This window comes from Nicotiana tabacum, chromosome 3 (genome assembly GCF_000715075.1).
Source record: "Nicotiana tabacum cultivar K326 chromosome 3, ASM71507v2, whole genome shotgun sequence".
Taxonomy (NCBI): domain Eukaryota; kingdom Viridiplantae; phylum Streptophyta; class Magnoliopsida; order Solanales; family Solanaceae; genus Nicotiana; species Nicotiana tabacum.
In genome coordinates, this window is record NC_134082.1 from 153709204 (window position 1) to 153729701 (window position 20498).

The window sequence follows — 20498 nt, forward strand, 5'->3', positions numbered from 1 at the left end:
CGGATTGGGGACCGCAGGTGCGACGCCACATGTGCGGGCGATTGGTCGCAAAAGCGAAAAGGGGCTTGAAGAGCAGGGACCGCAGAAGCGGTTAGGAGGTCCGCATCTGCGTAGTCGCAGATGCGGGTATGGGACCGCAGATGCAGACAATGGGGAGTTAAGTGATTTTCGCAGAAGCGGATGAAGAAACGCAAATGCAGTACCGCAGAAGCGGTAAATAGGGCTGCAGATGCGGAAATGCCTGAGCAGAAGGTATAAATTGTGTCCTTCGCAACTTTGAGCTATTTTCACCATTTCTAATTCGGCTTGAGAGCTTTTTGGACGATTTGAAGAGGGATTTCAAGGGAACTTCATTGAGGTAAGGAATTTGGACCTAAAACTCGTCCCTATGCTATTATTTCACGGATTATAGCTATATTTAATGGAATTTAAGGGTTAAAATTTGGGAAGCTAGGGCTTGGGAACTTAAACCTTTGATTGATGATTTGAAGGATCATTTGAGGTCGGATTTCAGAACTTTTGATATGTATGAACTCATGGGGAGATAAGGAACCTATTGATGTAAAAATTATCGAATCCCGAGATGTGGGCCCGAGGGTCGAGTTTTGGTAATTTCGGGATTTGTGTCGCATATTGATTATTTTCGCTTGGGCTTCATTCCCTTAGCATATTTTGATGTCGTGATTCTGATTTTGGATAGATTCGACGCGAGTGGAGGCCGATTCGAGGGGCAAAGACGTCGCGAGCTAGAGATTTGACCGGTTTGAGGTGAGTAATGATTGTAAATGATGTTCTGAGGGTATGAAACCCCCGATTGCACATCGTTGTGCTATATTGAGGTGACACACACGCTAGATGACGAGCGTAGGGTCGTGCACTATTGGGGATTGTGACTTAGTCCATCCCGAGTGATTATTTTACCGCTTATTTGACTGAAAACTATTTGCTATCATCATGTTTTGGGCTGAACGCCATATTTGGGCCTCGTGCCAACTATTTGAACCCTTAGGGGATTTTTATTGATATTTTCTCACAGTTTTGACTTATTACTTGAACTTAGTCATGATATATTCTATTGTTTTCAAAACTCAACCATGTTTACTCTGCTTTAACGCTTAAAATGATATTTCAAATGATATCTTGGGATGAGCATCATATTTTACTGTTGCCCGAGTGACTTTTGAAATTCTGACTGAATAAGGCCGATGGCCTATGTTGTGAGGAACACCTGATGATTTTTATGAGGCCGAGGGCCTGAGATTTGTATGCCACGAGGTGACTTGTTGATATGAGGTCGAGAGCCTAGTGATGATGCCACGAGATGGCTTGATATTGTGCTTGGGCCGTAAGGGGCCCCTTCAGGAGTCTGCACACCCCCAGTGAGCGCGGGTACCCATGTGATGTGAGATGTAGCCCAAGGGATTGGTATTGTTCTTAGATATTGCCGAGGGGCGGATTTGTTGATACTGTGCCCGAGGGGCGAACCTTTATGTGTTTATCTTTCTGAATTACCTGTCATTATCTGTTTAATTGTTGAAAAGGTATTTCCCGAAGTTTAAACCTGAACCTAAATGATTATTTGTATTTCTACTGATCCACTGTTTTTAATGGTTTTACTGCTTCATTATAGTCTGCTTTATGCCTTACGTGATTTCCTGCTTTCAGTCTTTATTTGTGGTTATTACTCACTGAGTTGGAGTAGTCACTTTACTCCCTGCACCCTGTGTGCAGATTCAGGCGCATCTAGTCCCGTTCCCGAGTGCTGATCATTTCCAGCTCAGGCGGATCCGAGGAGTCTCTAGGTAGCTGTCGGCGTTCGCAGCCCGGAGCTCTTCCCTATCTTATTTCTTCATGTTCTTAGTTTCCGTATTAAACTGTGTAGTTTTCTCTGAGTATTCCGGATTGTTTAGATGCTCAAGACTAGTGACACTCCAGTATCGGGTTGTGTTTGGGTTGTATGCCGCATATTATACTGTCATCTGCTTAAATCTTGGATTATTTTATCATGCTTTAGACTGTTTCTTACTGTTTAGCTGTTAAATACCGAAATGGAAAATATCGATTGGCCTTGTCTTCACGGGAGGTGCCATCACGATCGGGTTTGGGTTTAGGGTCGTTTAAAAAGGAATTAGAAAAAGCAAAAGCTGTGAAAAAGAGAAAAAAAAATAAAAAATAGTCTACGTTTTATGATTGCAACATTCAGGATAATGTATTAGGAGTAATAAACTGATCTAAAATCAACCTTATTATTATACTCTGGTTTTCGTGTTTTTCCAATTCATTCGCACCATAGATCTGCTCCTTTTAACAATCCCATCTTAAGAGGCTCAGACAAACATTAGTGTATATTCATCTCGTACTTCTCACAGTCCTTTATATCTTTACACTGTGCCACTGACACATCGTTGTTCGGAAAAATACAAAGCGGGTATTTGACTAAGCTTATAAGCTGTCAAACTGGCCTATAAGCGCTTTTTGGCTTATTTACGCGTTTGGTAAAATTAAAGGTGCTTATAAATTAAGTGTTTATAAGCCAAAAATAAGTCAAAAGCCATAAGTTGTCTCACCAAATTTATCAAATTTCAGCTTATAAGCACTTTAAGTTTGACCAAAATATTTAATATTCTATCCCTAAAATACTTCTTTTTAAAACAAAACTCTTCGTATACCCAGTTCTTCAGGTGCATATAATTAATTTTACCACTTTTATCAAAACACATAACTACTTATTTTTTAAATCAGTTTCAGCACTTAAAAATACTTTTCGCTGTCTATTGATAATTGTTTATCAGCTACTCTACGTCAGCCAAAAGGTCAAAGTCTCCTGAAATTCATATAAAAAAAAAAGAATTTAAATCTCATGATCGGAATTTCAAACTGCAAATTAAAGAGAATAAAAAGATTAACGCTAAGAAACATTTAGAAGAATCCAACTATAAGAAGCTTCTGGATGAAAAGTACAAATACTTGAACACACAAATAAGTAAAAGAACAAATTTACCTGACATCCAGAGAATATTTTGAGAAAAATACGAGAGATTGAGAGGAGAATACTGTGTCCCTTCCTATAGCTCCCGTGAAACTATTGAGTGCTTTGATCGGTTCCCCCCATAAGCCATAGGTCCAAATCCAATGGCCACCATATCCCCCAAGTTAGCCACCGGCATTCTCCACATCCCATCTCACCCCCACCCCCACCCCCACCCCCACCCCCACCACCGTAAACCACCTTCCCTCTTCCATACAGCCACCAATAACTTCAGTTCATTCACAGCCAACAGTAGTAGTAGCAGCATTAGAAGTAGCAATGCTAAAGTGAACAGGTCACCATGCAAGGCTACAGAGGTTTCAGTGGCGGAGGGGTCATCGGCATCGGGCGGAGGGATGATGGGAAGTTCAATTGGGTGCCAGTGGTTCCGCTGTCAGCACTGCCGAAAGGAGAGAGACGTGTAATTATACAAGATGGTGAAACTATACTGTTGCTTTGGTATAACGATGATGTTTTTGCTATTGAGAATCGTTCCCCTGCTGAAGGTGCTTATAGTGAAGGCCTCCTTAATGCCAAGCTCACTCAGGTCACCTCTCATTTTCTTTCCTTTTTTCTAATTTATTACTTGCTTCATTTGATTTCTAGCTCTTAATTCTTTTGCACAGTTATAATTTGTTTCCTTGTTGATGCTCTCTCTGTGCCAATTTACTCTCTTTGTTTGGTTAATTCAGTTTTTGATCCAACCATTTAGAAATGAGACGAAAAGCTAGCTAACTGCATAAATTAAGGCGAACTACATAACACATTTAATAATCTTGTTTAAAGATCAATTCCTGGAAGCCAAAGGAGACGACAATTATGGGTAGGAAGGAGTAGTTGATTTTGGATTATAATTTCTATGTGGAATGATCCCATCTGGTTACTCACTTTCAGTCTAGTCAGTGAACCATTGTGATTAAACAAACACCATTTCCTAAATGCCCCTCTTTTAATGCTTCGTTCGTGAAATTCTAAAGTTTTCTTGTCTAAGTTTCTTCCTCTGCCATATCTTGTGACTATAAGCCAATTCAAACACAACTTTTGGGCTAGTTTTAAGGCGTAGGAGGTTCTGTTTGTGCTACAGTATGATTGGTGTGTGGATACAAAATCAGTTGAGTCTGTATTGGGAAACTCAAGTTAGTGAGCTTGACCAAGACTAGCCAATGGCCCTTGTCATTTACATTGATTGAGCTGGTTGCTGTTGGTTTCTCTATGTGAATGCTATAGGGGAAATTACGATTTCCTAGATGCCAATGGGGGTAGCTTTGGTCTTAGGAAAATAACTATTGCAAAACAAAGTGTAAAAAACACCAAATTTAGGCTCATTTGAACAATTATGCTGGGAATACTCTGTGGAAGTTTTTAGTGTAGTCTTATTTGACGATTTGTAAGCGTCTGGTATCCGTATTCTTCTTACCCTTGCTACTATCTCAATGTAGTAGTTCATTAGTGATTGAAAAAAGTCAAAAACTTTATCCAATGTGTTAACAAAACATGTACTTTGTGTCTAGCTCAACCTCAAAAGCCAGCTCATAACGTAAGATTTGTCCTAGACCAGACTAAAACCATACCTTTAAACATTGTGAGCCTCTAACACTCTATGCATCCTAGGGTGGACCCTGGTGCATGAATAATATAGCATGGAAACTAATATCAGGAATGGTCTAGCTCAAATATCATGTTAACAAAAATTGACCTTGAACACTAGTTCAACCTCAAAAACCAGGCTTATTGGGTGAAGATTTTCCAAAACCATATAAACAGACTACCACCCCATACCTTCAACCCATGTTGGACTCTAAGAGAATGCTAGTTGCCATGGCTGATATATTTGTCATGGAAGTCATGGATCTTCTCTTCACAAGGTTGGATTGAGGGGCCAAGTACGAGTAAGTGGAAATCTTGTTTACTTTTTAGGAATTGTTTTTGTTCATCATAAAGCCCTCTTCCAACTACTTTCAGTCAGTAAATCAAAATTCTGCACAGCTACGGGTTTGTGCATTACATGTGCATAGGTGTGTTTGCAAGGCAAGCTGTATTGGAGTACCTTTGAACATCTAATTTCCTTTCTATCTACTTAATATAAACTGCAGAAGAAGCTAGGAAATGAATTCATATTGTTATTAAGCACGTGAGTGGCCCATGGGAATAAGTTAACTTATACACGACATAATGCACGTGAGGGGCACATAGGAGCCTGTTAAGTTTTTGTAAATAATGCCTTTGAGGGTACATTGGAATCTGTTAATCTATATATATATAATTGTGGGAAATAAAAGTGTGAGGTGACACCTCTCTTTGGCCAAGAAACTCACTTATCTTTTTTCTCATTTTTTTGAGTTTTCCCCCTCATTTTTTCATTTATCTTATTTTTAGAAGCCCAAAAATCTCTCTAAGACAACATATAACCGTTTCCTCTATTAATTGTGTTCATAACTCCCAAATATTTCATTTATTTTGTTTACCCACTCTTCATATTCTTAAAGGACACGTTCAAAAGTACACGTTAATTACTATTACACTTGATAGATTTAATAGTTCATTACAATTACACTTGATAGGTTCAATACTCATTCCATTAATTACAATTACTCACTATACGTTACTCTTTCCATTTCTATTACCCAATGTCAGTTACGAATTATATTGGTTATTATAAATATTATGTTATAAATACTAACACACATCCTCTTCTTCACAACTTTCTTCTTTTCTTCATTAATAATTCCTCTCTTTTTCGTTCGAAACTTTGTATACATAAAATTTCTTTCTTCTTTTTCCTTTTTCTTTGTTTTTCTTTTGTTGTTATTGCTTTTGCCGCAATTATATTATTTCGTACAATTTTTTTGTGCATAATTTTGGTTGTGGAGTAGGGAAGAATTGAACATATGGCATTATTTGTGAGCAGTATTTGAGAATTCAGTTCAAGCTTGATGATGAATACGCTATTATTAATGATATTATATGCATATTTTGCAATTCTTTTAATATATTGCAGGCATATAGTGTTCTACGTATATTCAAATGCAATAATCTTACCTTTTGATTTGGCATAAAAATACCCTATATATTTTGGATTTTAGGAATAATTGTATGCAATTCACATTAAATTTTGGTTTTTATTTTTTATTTTTTCCAACAACTAAAAAAGAATTGAGGATGTGTGATTATATAGTTGTTCAAGACAACTAATAACTTGAGAAAATGTGATTATTTTCCTCATGTAAAATAACTGAAATAAAATTCATGTGTATGCAAACGGTAGGGAAACAAAAGAGGAACCTTAAGGAGGGTCTCAACTTCTTTGCACGTATTAAGGAATTTCGACAGAGTTTTGAAGAGATTGTCTCAACAAGTTCTTCAAATAATCTGCCATTGATGGCTAAGGGTTTTCCTTTTACCGAAAAGGAAGACTGTACATGGTCACTCGCGATTATGCATCTCTTAAGCTAAATTTGATTGAAAATCTTATTTTATAAAATTTCCTATTAAAGTACCGTAAACGGAGGATAATTGGAGTGTTTAGAAGTTGAGCAACATTGCAAAATAAATGCTTACTTATTTTACAGTAGTGAAAGTTCACTACTAACATATCTGTCAAATTGATCAAGTTGTTCATGATGATAAAATTTTATATTTGTGATATAATCAATTTGTATAATTAATTTATACTCCTATATGCATATAGGTAAAAGCTACGTATTTATTTTCTCAACTAAATAAAAAATATCATTTCAAAAGTTATTTTATTAAACCGCGCGAAGCGCGGAGAAATTCACTAGTTGATACTATGTAATTAATCACATGGCTAGTTTGTTAGGTTGCTAGAATGGTTGTTATAACTGCCTTCCGAGCAAACTTCTATTGAGCTTTGAAGGCGCGGAAACTTCTATTGAGCTTTCATTGGATTTTGGAATTATAATGCAATTTCTATCTTCTCCCTCGATGCTATTCTCTCTAATGTTCTTCGCTGTCAATTCAATTAGGATCTCTGTGCAGTAATAATTCCATTCCCTGTTCCTTAGGAGCACCAAATCTGTGAATTTTGGTTTGAGTTTGTATTACTCCTGCAGAACTTCACTTAAACTTAGAATTGATGCATGAGGTTACACAGTTAAAAGGAAATCTCTAAGGTCTGCTGTTCATGACATGATTACTCTAGCATTCTGTTCTCCATAGATAGATGAAATAAGATATGGTGAAAAGACATTCTCAAAAAAAAAAAAAAAAGATATGGTGAAAAGATGGCAAACCATTAATGGAGCCATCAAAGAATGGTACCTCAATAATCCTGTGTTGAGAGTCCTTACTCCTGCCTTGAGAAATTTGTTTGTTTGTTTGTTTATCCTGTTAAAACAGACAATGAGAATATCTATATTAGCATGAGAGGAGGCGGAAAAGTTGACGCATCTGCAGAGATTGTTTTCAGTGGAAAGGCTCAACCTGGTGTCACAGCATCTGACGTCAATGTAGACGAGGTAATAGAACCAACCTTGTCTTGTTTAGTTACAAACATGCCTATGGAGTAAATGATAATCTGATCTGATGCTTCTTATTGGATTTAGGTAAGAATGGTTATCGACGAGGGTCAAGAGGCCTTTGGATTCACTGGAAGGAATGAGCTGATAAATGGAAAAGCAGCAGTAATTGGTTTACTATTGCTGTTGGATTTTGAACTCTTGACCGGTAAAGGCCTTCTCAAAGGAACAGGGTTCTTGGACTTCATTTACTCAGTTACAGGTGCTTTCAAATGAAACCATTTCACTAATGGAAAATTTCCCTACTAAGTATACATAAATTCTTACTCCCCCTCCCTCATTTTTCCCTTTTCCTGTTTTTCTGACAAATTTGCTTTGGTTTCAAATAAACTAAAACAAAGAATGTTGATCTTTTTATATGTTGTCCAATTATATGGATCTTTAGTGCATTATAGACCATTGAATTCCAGCTGAAGAATGTACAAATCCTCCTATTTCGTCTAATATTAATATGTGCCTTTGCGTTGGAGCATTCTTTTATCCTTCTTCCTTCCTTTGTTAAGCTGTTTTCCTGGTCATGTTATAGATTCCATTCCAATGCAAGCAGAAATTGCTAATATTATTTTCACTAAAGGATTGTACAGAATGAAGATACAATTTTTGTTCTCATTGAAGGGTGAAAGTGAAAAGACTGATATATGACATGTTGGAACTACGTAGTTAAGAATAAGGGGCTGAATTGTCATTTTATCATAAAATGTTAGTTTGAAGAGATTCTCCGGGGACAAACTGAAAAAGTTCCAAAGTAAATTGAGAAGAAAACCCTGGTCAACTTATCTATACGACTTATATTGTGTCTAAAAAAGGTAATTTTTGTGCACCATTTTTAATTGCAACTTGTTATAGCTAGTTAATTACAATGATCTTGTAAAACATATTTTTTATATAGATAATGCATGTAACTTAAATTTCATCACTTAAAGAGTCAAATAGAGTCAAAATACTAATTAGTAGCAGAATTCTTGTTTACTATTTTACGTCTTGAGAGTTGAGAGTGCGAGCCTGGCTCACTCTTCCCTTCTTCCACAGTCTAAGAAATAATAAATCTACTTTCACCACATTTTAATCGAATATTATATTACTCTATCAGCTATAATTCCTTACTATCATTTCATATTGCACTATACTATTTATAGACTAACTTTGTAAATGGGTAGACACTATATATACCTGTTAATCAAGCCAGGCTGGCTCGTTCACAGCCCGGTTCGACCCGGTTCAACCCGGTACTGTAGGGGGTGGGGACGGGCTAGGGAGGGTTGGGCAGGGAGCCGGGCTTGAAAGAATAAAATTTGGTAACTAGTGCACCGGAACCCGGTTAGCCCGATTACCCACTACAGGGTTTTTATCGGGCTACAGCCCAGTTACCGTTGCAATTCTTTTTTAAAATTTTTTGGACTGTTGCAAACAGTCAAATTCAAAAATTGATCGTTGGGCAACGGTCATTTTTTGCAAAAATGGCCATTTCGGCCTACCCCTTAAGAAAATAGCTCCACCCCTAATAATTGATAAATTACAATTTTAACCTTTTAAAAACTATAAATAGCTCCCGTTGTTCTTTATTTTTTTCTCACAATTTACTCTCTTATTACTCTAATTCTCTCTTGATAATATTGATTATTGCTCTTAAATTCTTAATTACTCATTATTTCAAGTTCCATCAAATATTTACTTTAGTTACTACAAGTGAAGTGTGGTATCAATATTAAATATCATCAAATATCAAGTATCAGTCTATCAATTGAAGTTTGATATCAAATTTAGTGTGGCATCTGAAATCCCGGTACACTCGTTCTATCTCTTTCTCTTCTTTGGTATATATTTTTATTTTATTATTTAGAATTATTAATTTAATTTCTTAATTTAATTTACATAATGGATATATTTAGGAGGAGCCAAAAAAGCGTGTACTAGTAGGGGTGGTAGTAGTAAGAGTAAAACTTCTAAAAAATTAAGAAGTGGTGCTGGTTCTTCTAGTAGCTTTACACATATTTCTCAAAGTTCACCTGAAAATTTAAATGTAGATTATGAGCAACTTCAAGAAAATTATGGTATAGATAATAATTTAGATGATATTCAATCACCTGATAATCTTGAAATACCACCAACTACACCTGATAATGCTAGTTAAACTCAAAATATTAGGCATGGAGGTCATGGTAATACAGGTAGGCCTCCCCTCCCTATTAAGACCAATCAAAGATTAAGAAGTAAGTGTTGGAATTTTTTTTGAAAGACTAAAAAAAGATAAAAATTATATAAGATGTCAAATTTGTAAGAAAGTTTATAAACATGAGATCGAAGGTAAGGGAGGGGGAACAAGTCAACTTCGTAGGCACATGGTAGATAACCACCCTATTGCATGGGATGTTGATGAGGAAGGTGTGCAACGAAAACTTAACCCGGGTACTGGCGGTTTAATGAGTAAATACGATATAGTGAAAGATCGGGAAGAATTAGCTAAAATGATTGTTTTAGGTTGTTTACCTTTTAGTTTTGCTGCTTCACCATATCTTGTTACTTATATTCAAAGAATTTATAACCCTTTGTTTAAAGGTATTCCTAGAAGTACTTGTAGAGCTGATATCTTTAGGCTAAGGGTGGAAAACGGTCCGGGCCCGGTCTTAAACGGGCCCCGCGGGCCGGGCTTAAATGGACCCGGGCTTCATGAGCCGGGCTTAAACGGACCCGGACTTCATGGGCTTCTGGGTGTAACCAGACCGGGACCGTGAACTAATGATCCTGGGCTATGTGAGCCGGGCCCGGTCCTAAATGGGCCTAAGTAGGCCTGGACTATTTTTTTTAATTTTTTTTTATTTAAGGCAATTTCTTGTAAATTTTATAGCTTATATATATATAAAGTGGACCTATTTATTTGTTTAAATTTTTTTATCTAAGGCATTTTCTTGTAAATTATATTATATAATTGTGACATAAATTTTTTTAATTCAAATTTAAAACACAAAATTATTGTAAAAAGATATTCAAAGGAATGCGTTATAATTTTTATTATTATAACATTAAGAAAATATGGCCCAATCTTTCTTAGCTTCCACCTCCCCCTCCCCCCTCCCCCCAATGGAATGAGCACAACCAAAGTGCTAATACCATCATTGAGAAGAAAAAGAAACTAATCAAGATGTGCCAAAATACAAGTTACATATTAATTTTATATGGTATCTCTTACAAATTTCATAAATCCATCAAGGTTCGGAGGAATTTTTGTTGGTGGTGGCGGAAAAGAAGCTTGTTCATCACTGCTTCCGAGCGAAGCTGCATCCTTCACAAGTTCAGCTAGCAATTATTCGTAAGCTTTGTCTACCTCTGGTTGTGATTCAGCAAGTCCAAAATTTCATCGTTCTGAACGGATCCAATCTCTGAAAAGTACTGATTTTTCCAAGCTCTCCCTCATAGACGCTCTATAATCATCGAGTTGTAGTCTTGCTTGACTGAAAGCGCTCTCTGATGCCACTGTTGAAGCTTGAATGGTTAAAATGTCTCGGGCCATCCTTGAAAGGATCGGAAAGTATTTTTCTTTGTCCTTCCACCATTCCAAAAGATTAAATGAGCTGTCGAGATTCACTTTCTCGGGTCCCTGTGACAAATAAACTTCAAGCTTAGTTAGTTGTGAACAATCACTAGTGGTACAACCTTGAGAACCCCTAAACTCGGTCCAAGCAGTAAGTGCTCTTACTCCTGCAGTTCTTTTAGATGATTGAGAACTAGAAGAAGAAAGAGTTGGAATATCTGGTCTAGCATTATCTAGTGCAATTTGATAAGCACTATAAATAGTTAGAGCATTTATTTTAATTAAGGCTTGTGCGTCCGAAAGTGTAGACAACTCCTCAGGTGCAAGTGCTAAACCATTATAAATAGATCGATACTAATATTGAGGATCACCTAATTTCATAGTAGGATTTAACAAGGCAACAATACCATAAATAGGGGGAATAGGAAACCGTGCTAGAATTAAACTGCCCTGTGTGACGTGAATTAATTATTCTGTAAGCAATAATGCGCTTTTGCATTATCCATTCCTCATCAATCCAATGACTTGTAACAGTAAGATAATCGCAGTCATTATCACTTCTACCAATATCAGTAGTAATAGCAACACGATAATTAATATGAGTAAATAAATAGCGCAAGTATTGTTCATGGCTATTTTATAAATAGCCAATGACTATTTTGGCAGCCATTACGACTAAATTTTAAAGGTGCAACGGTCAGATTTTGATTTGAGAATTTTTTTTTAAATTAGCCGTTGGGCCAAATTAGAACTGTTTGGACCAGTTAGGACCGGTTGAACAGGCCAACTTAGGAGCAATCTCGAGCCCAAACGGTTCCAATCCTAATGGGCCCCTACTGTGAACCAGCCCACATGGGCCTGTATGTCTCCTTTGTGCCGGGTTTAAATGGGTAGGACCATTTAGGCCCACTACCCATATGGGCTCGCGGGCCTGGGCCGATCCCGGGCCTAACCGGCCCACTTGCCACCCTTACTTTAGGCTTTTTGGACAATATCATACATATATCCATTATTTGTTCGCCGGTCTTTCTTGTAGAGTTTCTCTTACTTCTGATATTGGTCGTGCTGTAAATGGAAATGATTATTTGACTGTTACATGCCATTGGATAGGTGATAATTTTTGTACACAAAAAAGTATTATTGCTTTTAAATATGATGAAGATCAAAGTCATACTGGTGCATTTAATGTAATACTATCCATGAAGTTGCTATATTTTATAATCTTGCAGAAAAAGTTGTGTGTGTCATTTGATAATACTTCTAACAACAATGCTGCTATTACAATATTAAAATTGCATCTACACCCACCATTTTCTGAAATATTTCATGTTAGATGTGCATGTCATATTTATAATTTAATTGTGAAGAGTGGTGTTGAATTATTTAGAGATGAGATCACTTTAGTTAGAAGAGCTGTTGGTATGATTCAAGAAAATAATAGAAGTGGTAGATTAAATGCATTTAAGAAAAAATATGTACAATATGGACTAAAACCAAAACTCATGCCTGCAGGAATAGTTACTAGGTGGAATTATACTTATTTATTCTCAAGATGTTGCTATAAATATAAAATGTCTATAACTGAAGTTGCTAATTCTCATTGTATCGATCCTAATCGTTTGTTAACATCTAGAATTTGAGATGTCATTGAAGATGTTGTAAAATTTTTATGTGGCTACACTTGAGTTTTCTGAAGTTTATTATCCTACTATTGCAAATGGTTTAGTTCATATTGCTGAAATTTCTTTTTTACTCCATAATTTGAAGAAGAAAGAAGGATATACTTCTGTTGTTGAATCTATGCTAGATAAATTTAAAAAATATTTCTACCCAATTCCCCCTATTTACCTAATTGGTGTTATTTTAAACTATTGTATCAAAATGGCTACTTGACGCCAATTAATCACTGCTTTATATGTTTATATGGATATTGGACCAACTGAAACTCATGATATTGAAACTTGTATTTCTGATCTACACAAATATTTGCAAACTTTATATAATTATTATGCTAACATTGTTGATGCTTTTGCTGCTGTAGATGCAAATATTCCTTCAAGTTCTGTTTCAACATGTGGAACATGTGCTTTGGAAGATAATGATGGCGTTGAAGATTATTTGATTTAGTCTACGCTAGGAGAGCATCAACAAACCAGTAGCAGGAATATTTATGAACTCCAATTCTACTTGCAAAAGTCACCAGAGACCCGCACAAAAGAATTTCTACCGCTGGGTTGGTGGAGGAAAACTCAAACCAATTTCATGTTCTTTCGGCCATGACTCGAGACGTGCTAAATGTGCCGATTTCAATAGTCGCATCAGAGAGCTCATTTAGTCAAGCAAGACAGCAACTAGGAGATACTCGTCATTTATTTGGCAGCAACACTTTGAAAATTCTACTGTGCTTCAGAGATTGGATAAGATCATAACGGAAAAATCAAGGGCGTGAAGAGGTAGATGAAACAGAGGACTAAGAAATTGGAGATATAATGGCTTATGGTTCCCATTCACGCAATGCTGGAAACCAAGAATCTCATGTTGACATGGATGAACTTACAAAAATGATGCAAAGTATGTAATGTACTCTTTCTTATTTTTTATAATTGTTGTAAACTTTTAATTTGCAAGTTCAAATATAAAAAAAATCAAAATAGAACTTGCAAATTAATTTGAAGTATTATTTATGTCACGACCCTAACCCCGAACCCGGTCGTGATAGCGCCTCTCGTGAAGATAAGGCCAGCCAACTAAACCCAATTCACTTGTTTAAGCAGTTAAACAACATAAAAGCAGTATAAAACATGATTTAATGATAATAAGTAGCGGAAATACAACCCGATACAGCCCTAACCGGGGTGTCACAAGTCACGAGCATCTAACAATACGGAATCCTCAAATGTAACTACAGAGTTTTAAATACTGAACTAAGAACATAAAGGAAATAAATAGGGAGGAGCTCCAGGCTGCGAACGCCAACAGTTACCTAAAGACTCCTCGAAGATCCGCCTGAAGCTGGGATGAATCAGCACTCGGGAGCGGAACCAGCTACGCCTGAATCTGCACACAAAGATGCAGAGAGTAAAGTGAGTACTCCAACTCAGTGAGAATAAATGTAAATAACGACTAAAAGTAAGAAAACACGTAAGGCACAAGACATTCCATAATGAAGCAATAAAACCATTTAAAAGCAGTAAAACAGTGAAAAGTCAATAAAAATTCTCTTTCAATAAGTAAACAAGTAATTGACAGTCAATTATGAAAAGTAAACACATAAAAATTGGCCCCTCGGACACAGTATCACCACATCCGCCCCTCGGGCAACATCTTAGAACAATAACAGCCCCTCGGGCTTAATCTCACATCATAATAGGTACCCGCACTCACTGGGGGTGTGCAGACTCCTGGAGGGTCCCCTTACGGCCCAAGCGCAATAACAAGTCATCTCGTGGTATCAAAACTAGGCCCTCGGCCTCATATCAATCAAGCCACCTCGTGACGTACATATCTCAAGCCCTCGGCCTCAAATCAGTATCAGTGTTTCCTCTCAACATAGGCCCTCAGCTTTACTCAGTCAAAAATCCTCACAAGCCCCTCGGGTAATAGTAACACAGTGTTCCTCAGCCCAAACATCATTTAAAATATCATTTAGGTCATAAAATTGAGTAAACATGGCTGAATAGTAAAACAATGGAAAATAACATGACTGAGTTCAAGTATAAAGTCAAAATAGTGAGGGGATATCAATAAAAATTCCCGAAGGATTCAAATAGTTGGCACAAGGCTCAAATATGGTATTCAGCCCAAATCATGATGATAGCAAATAGATTTCAGTCAAATACGCGGTAAAATAGTCATTCGGGACAGACCAAGTCACAGTGCCCAATAGTGCACGACCCCACGCTCGTCATCAAGCGTGTGCCTCACCTCAATATAGCACTACGATGTGCAATCCGGGGTTTCAAACCCTCAGAACATCATTTGCAATCATTACTCACCTCGAACCGGCTAAATCTCTAGCTCGCAACGCCTTTGCCCCTCGAGTTGGCCTCCACTCGCGTCGAATCTATCCAAAAATAGAACGAGGACGTCAAAATATGCTAAGGGAACGAAGCCCAAGCAAAAATAATCAATAAAGGGCACAAATCCCGAAATTACCAAAACCCGACACCCGGGCCCACGTCTCGAAATTCGAAATTTTTTACGTCAATGGATTCCTTATCTCCCCACGAGTTCATACATATTAAGAAAATCAAATTCCATCCACAAATGACCCTTCAAATCCCAAATGTTTGGTCTCCAATTTCAAGCCCTAGTTTTTCAATTTTAGGCTTAAATTCCAAGATTTTCTAGGTAGATTTCACGTAATAATCGAATTTTAAGTCTGAAAATCTTACCTCCCAACGATTCTCCTTGAATCCCTCTTCAATCTCCTTCAAAAATCTCCCAAAATGACCAACTATGGAGGAAATAAGCCCACTCCTCGCGGACAAGACATGTTTAAAAACATTCTGCCCAGGCATATTTTTCTTCTATGCGATCACGGGGAAACCTTCGCGACCACGAAGCACAAAACTCAGCTCTCGAAATTTACCCTATGCGAACGCAATACAAGCCCTGCGAACGCAATGCTCTGCCATATTACTCTACGCAATTGCGGAAAACCCTCCGCGTTCGCAATGAACAAAGTCCAACTAAGACCCCATGTCCACTTTACTCTATGCGAACGCGACCTTTTCTACACGTTCGCGATCAACAATTTCACCACACTATGCGATCGTATCTCCACTTATGCGAACGCAAAGAACAAATGGACTGCTCCCTCCAAAAGCTTCTATACGATCGCAGGAACACCTATGCGATCGTAGAGAAGGAATTTCTGCCAGAGCTGAACCTGCAATTCTGCAATTCTCTAAGGCATGAAGTGGTCCGGTTGACCATCCAAAACTCACTCGAGGCCCCCGAGACCTCAACAAAAGGCACCAAAATATCCTAATACCTCATTCAAACTTGTTTCAATCATCAAAACACCTCAAACAACATCAAATCAACCAAAACACATCGGATTCAAGCCAAACTTTCTAAATTCTTCTGAATTCCGTTTTTCATCAAAAACCTAACCAAACCACGTCCGAATGACCTAAAATTTTGCACATATGTCCCAAATGACACGACGGAGCTACTACAACTCTCAGAATCCTATTCCGACCCCTATATCAAAATCTCGCCTATCGACCAGAAATCACCAAAATATCAACTTCACCAATTCAAGCCTAAATCTACTTCGAACCTCCAAACCTCATTCCGATCACACTCCTAAGTCACAAATCACCTCCCAAAGCTAACTGAACCATCAGAACTCACATCTGAGCCCTCTAACTCATAAGTCAACATCCGGTTGACTTTTCCAACTTAAACTTCCTTAAAAGAGACTAAGTGTCTCAAACCTTACTAAAATCATTCCGGATTCGATCCGACCAACCCGATACCACAAAACATCGATAACGAAGCATAAAGAAGCAAAAATGGGGGAAACGGAGCGGTAACTCCTGAGATGACTGGCCGAGTCGTCACATCCTCCCCAACTTAAATAAACGTTCGTCCTCGAACGAGTCAAGAAACATACCTAAAGCCTCAAATAGGTGAGGATATCTGCTTTGCATCTCCCGCTCGATCTCCCAGGTAGCCTCCTCCACGGGCCGACCTCTCCACTGCACTTTCACTGAAGCTATATTCTTTGACCTCAACTTTCGAGCATGACGACCCAAAATAGCTACTAGCTCCACATCATAGGTCAAATCATCATCCAACTGAACTGTGTTGAAATCCAGAACATGAGACGGATTCCCAATATACTTCCGAAACATAGAAACATAAAATATCGGATGCACACTCAACAAGCTGGGTGGAAAAACAAGCTCATAAGCCACCTCCCTAATCCTCTGAAGCACCTCAAAAGGCCCAATGAACCGAGGACTCAATTTCCCTTTCTTCCAAATCTCATAACACCCTTCATAGGTGAAACCTTCAACAGAAACTTCTCACCAACCATGTAGGACACATCTCGAATTTTCCTGTCAGCATAACTCTTTTGTCTCGCCTGCGCTGTACAAAGCCGCTCCTGAATCGCCTTCACCTTCTCTAAGGCATCCTACACCAAGTCTGTCCCCAATAGTCTAGCATCACCGGGCTCGAACCAACCAACTGGAGATCTACATTGCCTCCCATACAAAGCCTCATATGGAGCCATCTGAATACTCGACTGGTAGCTGTTGTTATAAGAAAACTCTGCAAGCGGTAAAAACTGATCCGATGACCCTCCGAAATCAATTACACAAGCACGCAACATGTCCTCCAATATCTGAATAGTGCGCTCGGATCCGTCCGTCTAAAGGCGAAAAGCTGTGCTCAACTCAACCTGGGTACCCAACTCTCGCTGCACAGACCTCCAAAACTGCAAAGTAAACTAACTGCCCCTATCTGAAATAATGAAAACTGGGACACCATACAAACGAACAATCTCCCGAATATAGATCTCTGCCAACCGCTCTGAAGAATAAGTGGTACACATAGGAATGAAGTGCGCGGACTTGGTCAGCCAATCCACAATCACCCAAATAGCATCGAACTTCCTTAAAGTCCGTGGAAGTCCAACAAAAAAGTCCATAGTGATCCTCTCCCACTTCCACCCGGGAATATCCATCTGCTGAAGTAAGTTACCCAGTCTTTGATGCTCATATTTCACTTGCTGACAATTGAGACTTCGAGCTACAAATCCCACAATGTCTTTATTCATTCTTCTCCACCAATAATGCTGTCTCAAATCTTGATACATCTTCATGGCACCAGGATGAATGGAATACCGCGAGCTATGGGCCTCCTCCAGAATCAACTACCGAAGCCCATCCATATTGGGCACACAAATCCGGCCCTGCAACCTCAACAACCTATCATCACCAATGGTCACATCTCTAGCATCATCATGCTGAACTCTGTCCGTAAGGACTAGCAAGTGCGGATCATCATACTGGCGCTTTCTGATGCGATCATATAAGGAAGACCGAGAAACCACACAGGCCAATACCCGACTGGGCTCCAAAATATCTAACCTCACGAACTGATTGGCCATGGCCTGAACATCAACTACAAGAGGTCTCTCCCCAACTGGAATATATGCCGAACTCCCCATACTCACTGCCTTTCGGCTCAAAGCATCGGCCACCATAATGGCCTTTCCCAGATGGTACAATATAGTGATATCATAATCCTTAAGCAACTCCAACCATCTCCGCTGTTTCAAATTAAGATCCTTTTGCTTGAACAAATGCTGAAAACTACGATGATCAGTGAACACTTCACAAGATATGCCATACAAGTAATGCCTCCAAATCTTTAATGTGTGAACTATGGCAGCCAACTCCAAATCATGAGAAGGATAGTTCTTCTTATGGGGCTTTAACTGACGAGAAGCATAAGCAATAACTCTACCTTCCTGCATCAATACACAACCAATACCAACTCTCGAAGCATCACAATACACGGTATATGAACCTGAAGGCAAAACTAACACTGGAGCTGTGGTCAAGGCTGTCTTGAGCTTCTGAAAGCTCTCCTCACACTCGTCCAACCATAAAAAATGAAACACCCTTCCAAGTCAACTTGGTTAAGGGCGATGCGATAGATGAGAATCCCTGAACAAAACAGCGATAATAGCCTGCCAAACCAAGAAAACTGCGAATCTCCATTGTTGAGGACGATCTGGGGCAACTCTGAACCACCTCTATCTTCTTCGGATCAACCTGAATACCCTTGCTAGACACCACGTGCCCCAAGAAAGCCACTGAACTGAGCCAAAACTCACATTTGGAGAATTTTGCATAAAGCTTCTCGTCACTCAATCTTTTCAACATGACTCTCAGATGCTCCGCGTGCTCCTCCTGACTATGCGAGTAGACCAGAATATCATCAATGAAACTATGACAAACGAATCGAGATAAGGCCAGAACACACTGTACATCAAATGCATGAACGCTGCTGGGGCATTGGTTAGCCCAAAAGACATTACCAGGAACTCATAATGACCATATCGGGTCCTGAAAGCCGTCTTAAGAATATCCGAGTCCCTGATCTTCAACTGGTGATAGCCTGAACGGAGATCAATCTTGGAGAACACCCTCTCTCCTTGAAGTTGGTTGAATAAATCATCAATGCAAGGCAAAGGATACTTGTTCTTAATTGTTACCTTATTAATTACCTATAATCAATGCACATTCTCATTGTGCCATCCTTCTTCTTCACAAACAGAACCGACGCACCCCAAGGTGACACACTAGGCCGAATGAACCCTTTATCAAGGAGTTCCTGAAGCTGCTCCTTTAACTCCTTCAACTCTGCTGGTGCCATACGATACGACGAAATAGAAATGGGCTGAGTGCTTGGCACCAGGTCAATACCAAAATCAATATCCCTGTCCGGTGGCATGCCCAGCAGGTCTACAAGAAACACATCGGGAAAATCCCTCACAACTGGAACAGAATCAATACTGGGAGTCTCAACACCGACATCCCTCACAAAAGCTAGATACGAAAGACAACCCTTCCCAACCATACGCTGGACTTTCAAGAATGAGATCACTTTACTGGGAACATAATCAGTCACACTTCGCCACTCGATCCGTGCACATCCGGTAAAGCCAATGTGACTGTCTTAGCATGACAGTCCAGAATAGCACGACATAGAGATAGCCAATCCATGCCCAAGATGATGTCAAAATCCACCATGCTCAATAATAATAGATCCACTCAGGTCTCCAGACCCCCAATAGTCACCACACACGGTCGGTACACATGGTCTATAACAATAGTATCGCCTACCGGGGTAGATACATGAACAGGTAAAGTAAGAAAATCACGGGGCATACCCAAATAACGAGCAAAGTATGATGACACATAAGAAAAGGTGGAATCGGGATCAAATAATACAGAGACATCTCTGTGGCAGACTGAAACAATACCTGTAATGAAAGCATCTGAAGCAATGGCATTGGGTCTGCCTGGGAATGCATAGAAATAGGCCTGACTACCCCCTGATCGACCTCCCCCTCTGGGGCGACCCCTAGCTGACTGACCCCCACCTCTAGCTGGCTGGGCGGGTGGTGAAGAAGCAGCTGGTGCTGAAGCCGATGATTGACCTCTCTGCTGAGATGAACTAGCAAAACGACGAGGACACTGCCTCCACATGTGACCCATCTCGCCACACTTATATCAAATCCTAGGTGCTAGAGAAGGGGACTGAAGGGAACCCCTCGCACCGGAGTAACTAGTAGATGCACTCGACATAGAAGAGCCTTGAACCGGTGGAGCACGGGATGAACTCTGAGCTGGAAGGGTACCGAGTGATGACTGGC

The 20498-nt window shown here is 39.1% G+C and overlaps 1 protein-coding gene across 1 annotated transcript; it reads left to right on the top strand.

Annotated features, from left to right (window-relative positions):
* Positions 1-3375: 3375 nt before the first annotated feature.
* LOC107774966 (uncharacterized) lies at positions 3376-8035 on the top strand. Its single transcript, XM_075250098.1, has 3 exons — positions 3376-3575; positions 7388-7506; positions 7594-8035. Exons 2-3 carry the CDS (start codon positions 7411-7413, stop codon positions 7780-7782), a joined length of 285 nt encoding a protein of 94 aa, XP_075106199.1. The 5' UTR covers positions 3376-3575; positions 7388-7410; the 3' UTR covers positions 7783-8035.
* Positions 8036-20498: the final 12463 nt, after the last annotated feature.